Below are 14,706 nucleotides of genomic sequence, written 5' to 3' on the forward strand. Positions count from 1 at the left end.
GATCGCGCGTTAACTGTCGCTTCGATCGCTCCTCAACTGTCGCTTAGATCGCGCCTCAACTGTCGTTATGATCGCGCCTTAACTGACATTTGAGACATTTAAGATTTCATTGATTGAAACACTTTTTTTTCTATAAATATAACTATATAAAAATATATTTCTAATAACAAAAGATCACAAGACAGCGTACAGTAATACTGATAGAAACAGTACAAAAATTAAAATTTAATTATCACTAATGGTAGCCGTGTTCGTTTCCGCCGAAATCGCCGCCGCCATAATCCCCGCCGCCCAAATCATAACCGGATTCGTGACCGCCATAATCTTGTCCACCGCTTATTTCCTCATGGTGATGCTCTTTCACCGGAACTGGAACGGGAACCTTAACAGGAACCGGTACCGGTTTTTCGACAACGTGAGGTACTTTCTTTTCGATGGTGTACGGTACCGGATTGAATATCGGGATTTTAACCGGGTACGGTACTGGTTTTTCCACCGGGTATGGGACGTGTTTTTCTACGGGGTACGGTGCCGGTACTGGTACTTTGACTGGATAAGGTTGTGGTTTTTCAACGGGGTAAGGGATCGGTCTGTCTACTGGTACTTTCACTGGTACAGGAACTGGTTTAAATACTGGATAAGGTATTTTCTTTTCGACGTGAACCGGTACTGGTTGAGGAATGTGTACGGGATAAGGTCTGTCGATGTGTACTTTCACCGGATACGGAACGATCTTTTCTACTGGGTATGGTTTGGGGATGTGAACCGGTACCTTCACCGGATACGGTACTTCTTTTTCTACCGGATAAGGTTGAGGTACTAGTACTTTGTATGGTACCGCCACGGTTTTTTCTACTGGATAAGGTTGTGGAACTAACACTTTGACTGGATATGGTCGGTCCACGTGCACCTTGACTGGGTACGGTACGGTTTTTTCGACGGGCACAGGCTTATGGATAGGTACTGTTACTTTTACTGGTACTTTAACGGGGTAGTGTACCTGAAAAACCGAATAAATAATAACAATCGATTATATTTCAATCATAATAATTACATAGATAGATAGATACTTTCTCTAATCAAAATACCTTATTATGGGGATTTTGTTTTTTTTTTGAAAAATCAGTATGAAGAAAATTGATTCTACAATTGACACATCGATTTTAAATTGACAATATCAGCTGTCATCAATCATTTATTGTTATTTGATGTTTTATCATAGAATATCAAAATTCCGAATGTAGAATGTTAATAAATGTCAATTGTCATTCTAAACTAGTTTTTGCGTTTGTTTTCATGTTTAATGTCTAATAAATGTAACCTGTCATTATCTAGTTAAAATTCTTTTTGCTTAAAATGTCAACTGAACGTTCTTATAGCGTCAGATAAGAAATTTCAATATACATTGAAATTAGTAGATCTAACTACTTAATATTTCAGGCACGTTCTATAAGTGATAGATCGATATCGTATCAACCAGTTTTACTGAAAGAAATTGAAATTTGGAATGATTTTGTACTATCCACGCTTATTTATTATTAGTACAAATGTCAAGATGGGTCAAATGTCAGCTGTCATTATTTATTCAACGTTTCTCCATAGAACTATAAGAGTTCGTCTCTATGAAGACTGTCCATATTAATGTCAATTGTATTTGTGAATTCAACGTTCTTTGATGGTTTCTCCATAGAACATCAAAAGTTTATTACCACAACAACTGGAGATAAATGTCAAGTGTCATTGTAAATATGTTCTGTGATGATTATTCCATAGTTTATTCCTGTGTAAACTGTTCTTTGATAGTTTTATTTCACAGTCGTAGTTAGTTTCCGTGACAACTGTCGAAAAATATCGATTGTCATTCTACATTTTATGTTCTGTGATGATTTTTTCATAGAATTTCGAAAGTTCGTTCTTATGACAGTTGATACTGTAAGTTTAACGTTCTATGATGGCTTTTTTCAAATTATTGTGATAACTGTTAACTGTCATTGTAAATTTAACGTTCCGTGTTGATTTTTTCATAGAATTTAACGTTCTTAAACGTGTTTTTTTCAATGTTCTAGTTTCCATGACAACTGTCAACAAATATCAATTGTCATTGTCAATCTATGACGTTTTTCTATAGAATTTCGATAATTCGTTCCGGTTATTGTGGATTCAACATTTTTTTATGTTCTTTTTCAATTTCGAGTTAGTTTGTGTGATAATTGTCAATAAATGCCAACTGTCATTCTAAATTTTACGTTCCGTGATAATTTTTTCATGGAATTTAGTTATTTCGTTTATGTTATTTTTCCAAATAAGTGACGATTTTCTATAGAATTTCGATAATTCGTCCCTTCAAGAACGGTTATTGTGAAATTAACGTTCTATGATATTCTTTTTCAATTTCGAGTTAGTTTGTGTGATAATTGTCAATAAATGTCAACTGTCATTGTAAATTTTATGTTCTGTGATGATTTTTTCATAAAATTTTCATAGTTCAACCTCGTGACAGCTGATACTGTACGTTTAACGTTCTTTGATGTTTTTTTTTTCCATAATTTGTGTTAGTTACTGCCAACTGCATTGTAGATTTTACTTTCCGTGTTGATTTTTTCATACAATTTCGATAATTCGTTCTTGCGACAAGTTTTATTGTAAATTTAACGTTCTTTAATGCGTTTTCTCAAATTTCGAGCTATTTTTCGTGACAACTGACAACAAATGTCAACTGTCATTAAAATTTTACGGTTTTCCCATAGAATTTCAACAGTTCGTTGCTACGACAACTGTTATTGTAAATTTATTGTACTTTAATGTGTTGTGTCCCAATTTCGAGTTAGTTTCAGTGATAAATGTCAAAAAATGTCAACTGTCATTGTGAATTTAACGTTCTTTGATGATTTTTCTTTTATTTATAAATTCTTAAACCCCCTCTTTGAACGGTATAAATGAATGTTTTTCTCACCTTCTTCTCGACTGGGTAGGGCTGAGGAACGTGTACTTTAACTGGCACGTGTACAGTTTTCTGTACTGGCACTGGAACTTCCTTAGTCACCGGGTACGGTACTGCCACATTTTTGACAACTGTAACGGTTTTGTGTTCATGGTGACCATAATCTCCACCACCTGGTTACGACAAGAGAAAAATAAAATTAAAAATAATTAAAATTTCATTTAATTCAAATAATTAAAGTTATTAGTGATAATGATGCTTATTTGTATCATTAACGGTCTCCGAAGCCTCCATTTCCTGATTAATTAATACCTGGACCCATTGCCCCACAAATGAAATGAAAAAAGTGACTGAATATGGTCACAGTTAAGCCGAAACGTTAAAAATGATCGACGATGAAATTAACGATAAAAAGTTCATTCAGTACCTGAATATCCACCATACGTCCAACTTGGTGGAGACCAGTAAGCTAAAGAAAGAGAAAATCATTAGAAACATCAATTTCCCGGCACCAATAGTGGCATGAAAAATTAGTTTATTAAAAAATTATCATCGTTCCTTACCGTGTCCACCATAGTCTCCACCGCCGCCAAAATCACCGCCTCCGTAATCGTTTCCGCCGCCGTATCCCAGATCTAAACCGCGCTTTTCCTTGGTTTGAGATTCTGCTGATTTCGCGGTTGAGTCGGATGATTTTTCTTCAGCGTTCGCCAACAATAGAAGTGCGCAGAACGCTGAATAACCCTGTAAAAAATATGCATCTTTAAAGTGAGGTTAAGTTGTAGAGGCGGCCATATTTGAACGTCAACTGCCTTAATTTAAGTATAACATACTGTATATTAAGTGTAGCTTGGTTGAAATACAAAATAAACTTGATAAAAATTGTCATTTGTCTTTGAAAATTGTCTTTTTACAAGAAAAACTGTCATTTGTCATTGAAAACTCATTTTCTTTATTGAAACTGTCATTTGATTCATATAATTATAGATTTTTTTCAAAAAACTTATTTGTATTTGAAAACACAATCTATGGAAATTGTTTTTTTTTTTCAAAAGAAATCGTTTGTCTATGAAAATTGTATTTTTCGTGACATTTCATTTGAAACCAACCATCCATTTTCCTTAGGAAACTGTCATTTATTTCTGAAACTGTTGTCAAAAAATCTGCGATTTTTCTATAGAAACTGTTTTTCGAAAAAAATTTTCGATAGAAATTATTTTTTAAATCTGTCCATAACCCTAAAGAAACTGTCATTTGTCTTTTTACAAGAAAAGCTGTCATTTGTCATTGAAAACTCTTTTCCATTATTGAAACTGTTTTTATTCGTATAATTATCCATTTCTTTTTAAAAATGTCATTTGTATTTGACAACACAATAATTTTTCTATGAAAACTGTTTTTCGAAAAAAATTTTCCATAGAAAATCTTTTTTAAATCTGTCCATAACCCTAAAGAAACTGTCATTTGTCTTTTTACAAGAAAAGCTCTCATTTGTCATTGAAAACTCATTTCCCTAAAGAAACTGTCCTTAAAACATCTGTGATTTATCTATGGAAGCTGTTTGTCGGAACAAACCACCATATGTTTTTGAATCTGTCAATTGTCCTAAAGAAATTGTCGTTTATCTTTGAAAATTGTCTTTTTCGCAAAAAAACTGTCATGTGTCTTTAAAAATTGGCATGTTCCTTAAGTAAAATGTCATTTGTTTTTGAAACTGTGTTCAAAAAAACTGTCATTTATCTATGTAAACTGTCTCTGTCATAAATAATACCTCATATATCTTTTGAAACTGTCCACGTTTCTACTTAAACTACCATTTTTTCTAACGAAAATAATTTCTGTTAAATTTTCATTTATATATGGAAATTGTCTTTTCCAACACAAATAATCGTTCATCTATGAAAACTGTATTTTTTCAAACAAATAATCGTTTTCCAAAACAAAACGTCGTTTATCTATGAAAACTATTTTTTTTTTCTAAAAAAATCGTCTTCATCTACATAAATTGTCTTTTTAGAAAAAAAAAAACTAGAAACTGTCCATTCCCGTAAGAAATTAATTTATTTTTGAAACTGTCTTTAAAAACCTGTTATTTATCTATGGAAACTGTCGATTTTCTGTGAAAACTGTGTTTTTTCTCAAAGAAGGTGCTATTTGTCTACGAAAACTGGTTTTTACTGAAGAAACTGTCATTTGTCTTCGAAAACTGTCCTTTGCTTCCTATTTGTTTCCGAAAACTGTTCTTTCCTCCCATTTGTCTTTGGAAACTGTCAACTTAACTAAGAAAATCATTTGTTTTTCAAACTGTCCTTATAAAACTGTCATGTATGGAATCTGTCGGTTTCAAAACAAATAGTCGTTGTCTTTTGAAAACTTGTCATTTATTTTTGAAATTGTTTTAAAAACCCTTCATTTATTCTATGGAAACTGATTCTTTCGAAAATTAACCGTAAAATGTCTTTCTCCCGTAAGAAACCGTCATTTGCTTGTAGAAACAGTCTTCCACAAAAACAAACAAGTCATTTGACTTGGAAAGCAGTCTTCTAAAAAGCAGCATTTGTAATCTAACAGATGGCGCCACTTAAAAGTTCTTCTTGTATACTTAACCAAATAGTACAAAATCACGATTTCTAAGAAGAACTTTAGTATTTTCCATATTAAAAGGCGAAATTGTGTTGTTTCTTGAAACATAGCAACAAATCATATGTATTACAATTATTTAAAAAAATTTTGATTTTTCGATATAAATAAAGTTCAAACAATTTCCACTAGATGTCCCCTACTACCCCGTTTGCATTAATACGTGAACCTACACTACCTGAGAGTGAGAGAGACATTTAGAACTCACTCATAGTTGATTCTTCGAATTTTGAAATGCTGATAAAATTGTTTTTAAATCATGTAAATCTCCCAATCAAAAGTGCCACTCAAAAATCATGGTCAAAATTTTTAAATTAAAAAAAAATACTTAGTCCTAATTATTTTCGTATATCGAAAATATCGAAGATTCCATTTTCGCTTTATAAACATAACCTCAAAACCGTTGTATCACTTTAACGAATTACCCTCTTATTAGCGATTAAAAAAACTGTAACGTTTTAAATGCAACTTTCAAATATATTTAAAATGAAACAGCTTTCCCTCTATGCATATATAAATATACAAATATGCAGTATTTGTTTATCTCTAGCTGTTAATTTAACATATGCACGTAAAGAAATCCATTTTGCGGAACTAATCACTTATAGTCATTAACAAGATGTTCCAGTTTCACTTTCACGATCGCCTAACAGAAATAAAAAAATTATACGGGCTTACCGTATGTCATAATGAGATTGTATAAAGAGAAAATTAAATGATTATTAGTTTAGAAATATATATGCCTCATTGTTTTTTCTCAATCGAATTTCTCATTAAATTTCGTAATTTAGTGTATATACAGGGTAGTCGGATTTGAAAATAAAAACAAACAGACGAATTGTTTAAAGATATTTTTTATTTTCGTCGTTTTGGGCTCGTAGAAGACTGAATATGGCGGATGAGGGATAATTTCGGTGTTTTTGTTTGGCCTGGAGCCTTTTTTTTCTAATCGTGGTAGCGGAAGTTTTGATTTGTCGAATAAAAGGCGGATTTAGGCCTTTCTGAAGACTAAATTCGAAGCTTATGTTGGTTAAAAACGTTTTCATTTTTGTTTTTAACCAAAAACACGTGAATTTTTCAACTAAATGTATTTTTTTGTCATGACTTTAAGTTCTCGCTTTTAAAAGTCGAAGAAGACTAAGTACGTAGCATACTGTGGTTGAAGAACGATTACGATATCATTTTTTATGGACTATATGAATGATTTATGCCACTTTAAAGTTGTTAGAGGCTAAATCTGAAGCTTACGGTGGCTGAAGAATGATTTTTACGTCGTTCTAGATAAGATAAGCCTTTTTATTATAACTTTGAACTTTGCCTATCTCTTTAATATCTAAGCTTCTTATATCCGTGAGATATAGCCACAGAAAAATGATTTTTGAACCAATAAGAAAACATTAAACTCATTTTACCGACTAAAAGAAACATATTTCATTCTCTCGCGAATTTTTCGACAATCCCCGGTACATATCAATAAGAGCAACATCGATTAAGCGTCTATAATCCTTATAATGCGAAAAAACAAGCTACTCGTAAGATGAATTCGAAAAAACATATTCCATGATTCTTCTTTGTATTTTTCGACAATCCCCGGTACATATCAGATAAAGCAACATCGAATTAAACGTTTAAAAAGTGTAAAAATCGTTATAACGTCAACAAAAACAAGCTACTCGTAAGATGAATTCGAAAAAACATATTCCATGATTCTTCTTTGTATTTTTCGACAATCCCCGGTACATATCAGATAAAGCAACATCGAATTAAACGTTTAAAAAGTGTAAAAATCGTTATAACGTCAACAAAAACAAGCTACTCGTAAGATGAATTCGAAAAAACATATTCCATGATTCTTCTTTGTATTTTTCGACAATCCCCGGTACATATCAGATAAAGCAACATCGAATTAAACCTTTAAAAAGTGTAAAAATCGTTATAATGCGAAAAAACAAGCTACTCGTAAGATGAATTCGAAAAAACATATTCCATGATTCTTCTTTTTATTTTTCGACAATCCCCGGTACATATCAGATAAAGCAACATCGAATTAAACGTTTAAAAAGTGTAAAAATCGTTATAACGTCAACAAAAACAAGCTACACGTAAGATAAATTCGGAAAAAACCGTATTCCATGATTCTTCTTTGTATTTTTCGACAATCCCCGGTACATATTACATAAAGCAACATCGATTAAACGTTTAAAAAGTGTAAAAATCGTTATAATGCGAAAAAACAAGCTACTCGTAAGATGAATTCGAAAAAACATATTCCATGATTCTTCTTTGTATTTTTCGACAATCCCCGGTACATATCAGATAAAGCAACATCGAATTAAACGTTTAAAAAGTGTAAAAATCGTTATAACGTCAACAAAAACAAGCTACACGTAAGATAAATTCGAAAAAAACCGTATTCCATGATTCTTCTTTGTATTTTTCGACAATCCCCGGTACATATCAGATAAAGCAACATCGAATTAAACGTTTAAAAAGTGTAAAAATCGTTATAACGTCAACAAAAACAAGCTACTCGTAAGATGAATTCGAAAAAACATATTCCATGATTCTTCTTTGTATTTTTCGACAATCCCCGGTACATATCAGATAAAGCAACATCGAATTAAACGTTTAAAAAGTGTAAAAATCGTTATAACGTCAACAAAAACAAGCTACACGTAAGATAAATTCGAAAAAAACATATTCCATGATTCTTCTTTTTATTTTTCGACAATCCCCGGTACATATTAGATAAAGCAACATCGAATTAAACGTTTAAAAAGTGTAAAAATCGTTATAACGTCAACAAAAACAAGCTACACGTAAGATGAATTCGAAAAAAACCGTATTCCATGATTCTTCTTTGTATTTTTCGACAATCCCCGGTACATATTAGATAAAGCAATATCGATTAAACGTTTAAAAAGTGTAAAAATCGTTATAATGCGAAAAAACAAGCTACTCGTAAGATGAATTCGAAAAAACATATTCCATGACTCTTCTTTTTATTTTTCGACAATCCCCGGTACATATCAGATAAAGCAACATCGAATTAAACGTTTAAAAGGTGTAAAAATCGTTATAACGTCAACAAAAACAAGCTAGTCGTAAGATGAATTCGAAAAAACATATTCCATGATTCTTCTTTGTATTTTTCGACAATCCCCGGTACATATCAGATAAAGCAACATCGATTAAACGTTTAAAAAGTGTAAAAATCGTTATAACGTCAACAAAAACAAGCTACACGTAAGATAAATTCGGAAAAAACCGTATTCCATGATTCTTCTTTGTATTTTTCGACAATCCCCGGTACATATCAGATAAAGCAACATCGATTAAACGTTTATAAAGTGTAAGAATTGTTATAATGTCAGCAAAAACAAGCTAGACGTGAAATCAAATCGAGAAAATACATTTCAATATTCTATTATAAATTATCGACGCACCCCTGTATATATTACATAAAATAAGAGAATTTTGTTTCACCCTATGTTCTTTTCGTACATACGTATTGGATGCTTTGCAAAAAATTAAATGTATTGTAGACAAAAGGTTCCGCTTCGACAATATAGGGTGTTTCTAGAATAAGGTATAATGAGAGTTTACGAAAATTTCGTACTGCGCCACTGATTACTTAGATTTCGAAAAAAAAAAACCGTTGTGTTTGAAGAACACTTAAATTGCAAACCTGAGAATAATCAAATTTGTTATTTTTGTCCCACGGGAGTTAGTGCACCTTATACATAATTTAAAAAAAAATATAATTATTTTCGACGTAACGACTTACCAGGAGATTCATATCAGTTAATTTTTTTTCTAAACACAAGCCTGACTGGATGTTACCTAAACAATTTACAACTTTATATAGGAGTAAGATACTTTCGCTGCTCCCCCCTACAAAAAAGGGGCAGAGCATTGGATGCCCTCTTTCTTCGGAAACGAATCGACGGAACCCCTCCTGGCCCCTTTTAAAACTCCGTTAAGTAACCAAGTGATTAGTAAGATCAAATGAGTACGTGAACGATCTGTTCCTATTATACAGTGGGGCTAGAAAATTGATACATCTGAAAATTTTCTTCAATTCTCATCAATTCATTTTTTAATAATTCGTAATATATTTAAACATCTGACAAAATTAGAATGAGAAGAAATAAAATGTTTTATGTACAGGGTGCTATTGATAATTGGCAAATTTGTGCAAATTCAATTCCGAATTAATTCAGCGTTATAATAAATCCGGCGTGCTGAACTTTAGCCACCGTATTAACCGAACTTAATGTCAAACATACCCAAAAATGACACCATGGCCACTATATTCTCCAGACTTAATCTACATCGACAATACTTATTTCCTATCAAAAACAATATTTTATTATTTTTTTTTCGCCACCATATACACCTGACTTAGTTTCGAGATCTTTTAAAAAGATCCGAAAATGATAAATATCTTCCTTAAGTTCTCTTTTTCGGCTCAAACTAAAACAAATCGTGGCGTAACCACATTAATGTCCAGATTTACTCTATTTTGAAAAAGGAATAGTGCTCGTTTACGATTAGACCTTCGATTTCTAAACTTAACGTAGGGGTCAAGGTCCTTTATTTCTGTTTTTTATATTATATTATATCCTCTAATAAGAATTTGTCAATTGTCAATTTTTGCAGTATTGCAAAACTCCCAGAGACGGTCCTGTTTCGTATTGCTTTTAATGATTCTTAACTAACTACATATTATGATAGATGTCTCTCTATTCATTACATCTACTCGTCCGAGTAAAACGCGCGAAATTTGAATAAGCGACAAACTACAATGAATTTATAAAACGTAAAATAGTTTCTTCTTTTTTGTTTTGTTATTATACCAACATAAATATCCAAATTTTTATTTAATTTGAAATTAAAAATGCGAATTCTACGCCTCATGCGACCACCATTAATTATTAATTTGGAAATGATAAATTTATTAAAGTGACATTACTTCCCTTGATAATGCTAATGGACTATTCCATTTCGACCAATAGGCTTATCCAGAGCCACCTGGATGATTGGTTCATAAATAACTCGAAAGATTTATAGTATATTGAGTTATAGCTCAATAGAAGATTTTATCTTAATTCAATAGATATAAATAAATAATTGATTTCTAAATAATAAAATCTTATTGTTTTACTTTTAATAATCATTGTAATTTTCTATACTTTGCAACGATTGTTACAATAACATCGATTCAGTTTATGATTTTACATCCGTCGTAGTTTCAAGAATCTGTCGGGAAAGTTGGTAGTTTGATATGGTATGTACATAAAAAAACGATCCGAAGTAGTGGTGCAATTACACAATTACGTATGTAAAATATAAATAATATACTTTATTAAAAAGATTATGAAAGTTTTTCAATTACGTCGATACGTACTCGACAAAATGTCGATACGATCGGATTTTTTTTTGTTTTAGAAAATGTTCAACTTGAATTTTTACCGATCGTCAGATTGTTTATATTCTTCAGAGAGAGAGAAGGTCCTTTTGTGATAATTTATTAGGGGAGATAGAGTAATATTCTTCTATATAATTATAATACGAGGGATAATCAAAAATAGGTTTTAAAATGTAAACGTAGGGGCGAGAAGGAAGCATTACCATGCGGTTCACAACGTAAGTAGTAAAAAACTGGATTTCCGGTTGTAATTTCCATAGTGATAATTTTGTTGGGGTAGATAGGGGCATTTTCATATGAGATATGATGTGTTTTAGGAATGATATAGGAAAAATACTCTTCGACGAGTGATGTTCTTCTAAATAATTATATTACGAGGGTTATAAAATGTATATGAAGATGTAGGGGTGAGAAGGGAACATTACCAAGCGGTTCATAGCATCCGAAATGATAAAACTTTCGAGAATTGATTTCCGGTTGTAATTTGACATTTGAAAATGGTTTTCCGGTTTTGATAATTTTGTTGGGGTAGATAGGGGCATTTTCTAGTGAGACATTTTCCTCGGCCAGTCATATTCTTCTACACGATTATATTACGAGGGATAATCGAAACAAATAGGTTATAAGAAATGTATAAAGTGATGTAGGGGGGAGCAGGAAACATTACCAAGTGGTTCTGAAAGTTCTGAATGGGAAAACTTTTAAAAAATTGATTTTCTGTTGTGGTACCATAGTTGTGTTAATTTTTTGGGGGAGATAAGGGCATATTTATGTTCCCGCCGTTGTAGGGATGGAACTGGGCCTATTATTTCGTCCCAATAAGCAAACAAATCATAACTGATTAAAAAACATCCCAAATTTAAATTTTGACGTGCCACCACATGTCGGAACGCAATGATAAGCCACCAACAGTAAAATACCCTGTATATTATCTCAACGTTGAACCAGTTAAAGAACGTGCATCATATTATTAAGGTGACTTGAAACGACATCCAAATTGCTAAATTGTGCCTTCAAAAAAATGAAAAATCAACATTTTTCAATAATTTTTTTTAGTTTGCTTAGACCAAGGAAAAAAATTATAAAAACTTCCTTAGATTATTTGTTATCAACAATTTAACATAAATCAAGACCATTTAAAGCTCGGAAAATAATATAAATTTCCATTTTTCCCTTGATTACGCCTTAAAAATCAAGATTTAAATAATTTTTGTCGTGAATCCGCTTTAATATTTGATTATTAAAAAAAATCTATTGATATCTGTTGATTTTTCGATTTTCCAAAGTCAAAATGCTATAAACCCTCGTATATTGCAAAATTTATCAAATTCTCTATGTCTATTATTTTTAAACATTTTCTATTCGACATACAACTTTTTAATCACCCCTCGTAACGTCATAAATCTTTTCTTACTATCGTGCTTCTTCGTGCGGTTCATTTTTTTCTACGTGCTATTAAAATGAACATTCACCTCAACAAACATAATCCAAATAAATTTTAATATAATTACAGAATGTAAATTTTCATTTAACGCTGTATAGAATTTATAATTATAGAGAGTTTTAATTAAATTTACTAGACTATAAAAATTTAATACATCTAATGTTTTGAATAATTAACAGTTTTACTATTTTTTTTATTAAAATGTGGTAAAAGAAAAAAAAAATGAAATACCATACGACATTCGGTCATTTAGTCAGCGCGTCTGACGGTAAACCGATCACGACCGACTTCGTCCGTCATTTACGTCAAATTGTAACCTGGTATATAACTCTAAAGTTTTTATTTCTTACCCTCTATGCCTGAATAATTACTTGAATATATATTAAAATAAATACAGAAAGCACAATTTATATATTAAGAACGAATTCTGAACAAAACGAATTTTTAAAGAATATGTAAGATTACAAAAGTATGAAGATAGCACTCCATTTCTCTTATTCTGCATCTGTCATGATAAGGTGGTCTCGTAACTAGAGTTACCGTTCAAATTAAAATTTAAATTTAACATGATCAGTATTTATGGAATACCAATTAATTTTAAATCAAATATATACCGTATACGCTAATAGTTCGAATTAGAGTTTATTTTACAAGAAACTTTTAATCTATTTAAAATGTTATATAATCGATTTGATTGATGTTTCATCGAAGATAAAACAATCGTGTATACATTCGAATTTATACGAGGTATAATGAAAAAGTTAAAACACTGCTTTTAGTGATTATTTCGATTAAAAACAAAATTAAAGCATTTTATGATATAAGTATATTATTTTTCGAATGATTTTAATGCCGAATATACAGGGTGAACAATTTCAATAACAAAATTATTAAACAAAGTATTAAAAAAGTTATTTTTAAATATAGTACGACATTTTATAGTTTTTTGCAAATATACAGGGTATCTTTTTATTTTCATGTAACACCAATGTAAATTTTTAAAATGTTATACAGGGTTTTTGAAAATTATCGACGAAAATTTTAATAAATTCTACGCCCTACTCTATGAAGTTGTAATCCATTGTAGTCATATTGTTTTGATGATTTATAAAATTGATTTTGCTGATAATCAAATACAGGGCGAGTCGGAAAGTAAAAACATTTTTTTCATAAACTAAGGTAAATGCAGTTGGATGAACTAAATGTTTGACACTTGTAATACATGAAACCGATATTAAAAATTAATTACGATTAGATAATTCTCGGATTCGGGTAAATAAATGCGTTTGCAATTGGTTGTAGGAAGTAGAAAAAAAAAATGAAAGTCTACAATTTATTTCATTTACGAATCGAAATTACGAAATGTAGCTTCGAATCAAGTATCTGTTAATTAATAGGGGAAATAGGGAAACGCTAATTTGATATATGTTAACAGCAAACTTCGCTTGACATTATTTCATAACCTTGTACATATACCGGGAGGTCGAATAAGCATGCAAAGTACTGTACGTCTGAAATTATTCGTCGTAGGGATTTGCGGTAGACAATTTGTTGACTAAAGTGCATAAGGAATCTGTGGAAAATATTTTCAAATTTGTAAAAGACTTAACGGACGTATAATAATTTTTTTAGGAATAATATTCAGAAAGTATGATTTTCAAAATTTCTTTCGAGTAAAACACACATTTACTAAAATAAAATGGCAGAATTTAAGTTGACAAATTATTAAGTTGGAAATTAGATACACTAAAAGGCATTACTGAAAGAAAATCTTCATAATTTTCGAAATTGCAGACACTACAACTCATTTTGAATGAAACTTATCATATTTTCTAAACTGGATACCTTTAAAGGCATTAATACATGAAAATCGTCATGATTTTCGAAATTTGAGACACTAAAGGCAAAATAAGGCATCAATAATTAACTTAAAAAATCACTTTCTAATAATATTTATAATATAAATGTGAATTTAAACTGAAATTTTTCAAACGCTCTTCGTATAATTTGTGCGTAATGATTACCTTGTATATTATTTTCTCTTTCAAATTTCTCATACTAAAAATATGTATCTATAATTTCCAAAACTGTCTTTCTCCCATCTCCCCTACGTGAATAAATAACGTGACTGAAAAGATGGGTGCGTTCACTCTAAATTCTTCAATCTCGATATTAACAAACACAAACAAAACTCGATACAATTATCGCTATTAAAACGCAAATCTTTAATTCACGAATATCTCCTTTATG

General features: G+C 31.0%; 2 protein-coding genes across 3 annotated transcripts in view; one reads left to right on the forward strand and one right to left on the reverse strand.

Annotated features, from left to right (window-relative positions):
- The window catches only part of LOC130452374 (angiotensin-converting enzyme), a 50,420-nt gene that overhangs the window by 9,551 nt on the left and 26,163 nt on the right, over nucleotides 1–14,706 (forward strand). The window lies entirely within an intron of this gene.
- Nucleotides 41–9,409, reverse strand: LOC130452376 (skin secretory protein xP2-like). Of its 2 annotated transcripts, XM_056791616.1 has the most exons (5): nucleotides 9,369–9,409; nucleotides 3,505–3,685; nucleotides 3,369–3,410; nucleotides 2,954–3,114; nucleotides 41–1,000 (listed from the first exon to the last, which is right to left on the reverse strand). In XM_056791616.1, exons 1-5 carry the CDS (start codon nucleotides 9,378–9,380, stop codon nucleotides 236–238), a joined length of 1,161 nt encoding a protein of 386 aa, XP_056647594.1. In that variant the 5' UTR covers nucleotides 9,381–9,409; the 3' UTR covers nucleotides 41–235. The 2 variants fall into 2 exon arrangements, with proteins under 2 accessions (XP_056647594.1, XP_056647595.1); XM_056791617.1 differs by lacking the exon at nucleotides 3,369–3,410.

This window comes from Diorhabda sublineata, chromosome 1 (genome assembly GCF_026230105.1).
Source record: "Diorhabda sublineata isolate icDioSubl1.1 chromosome 1, icDioSubl1.1, whole genome shotgun sequence".
Lineage (NCBI taxonomy): Eukaryota > Metazoa > Arthropoda > Insecta > Coleoptera > Chrysomelidae > Diorhabda > Diorhabda sublineata.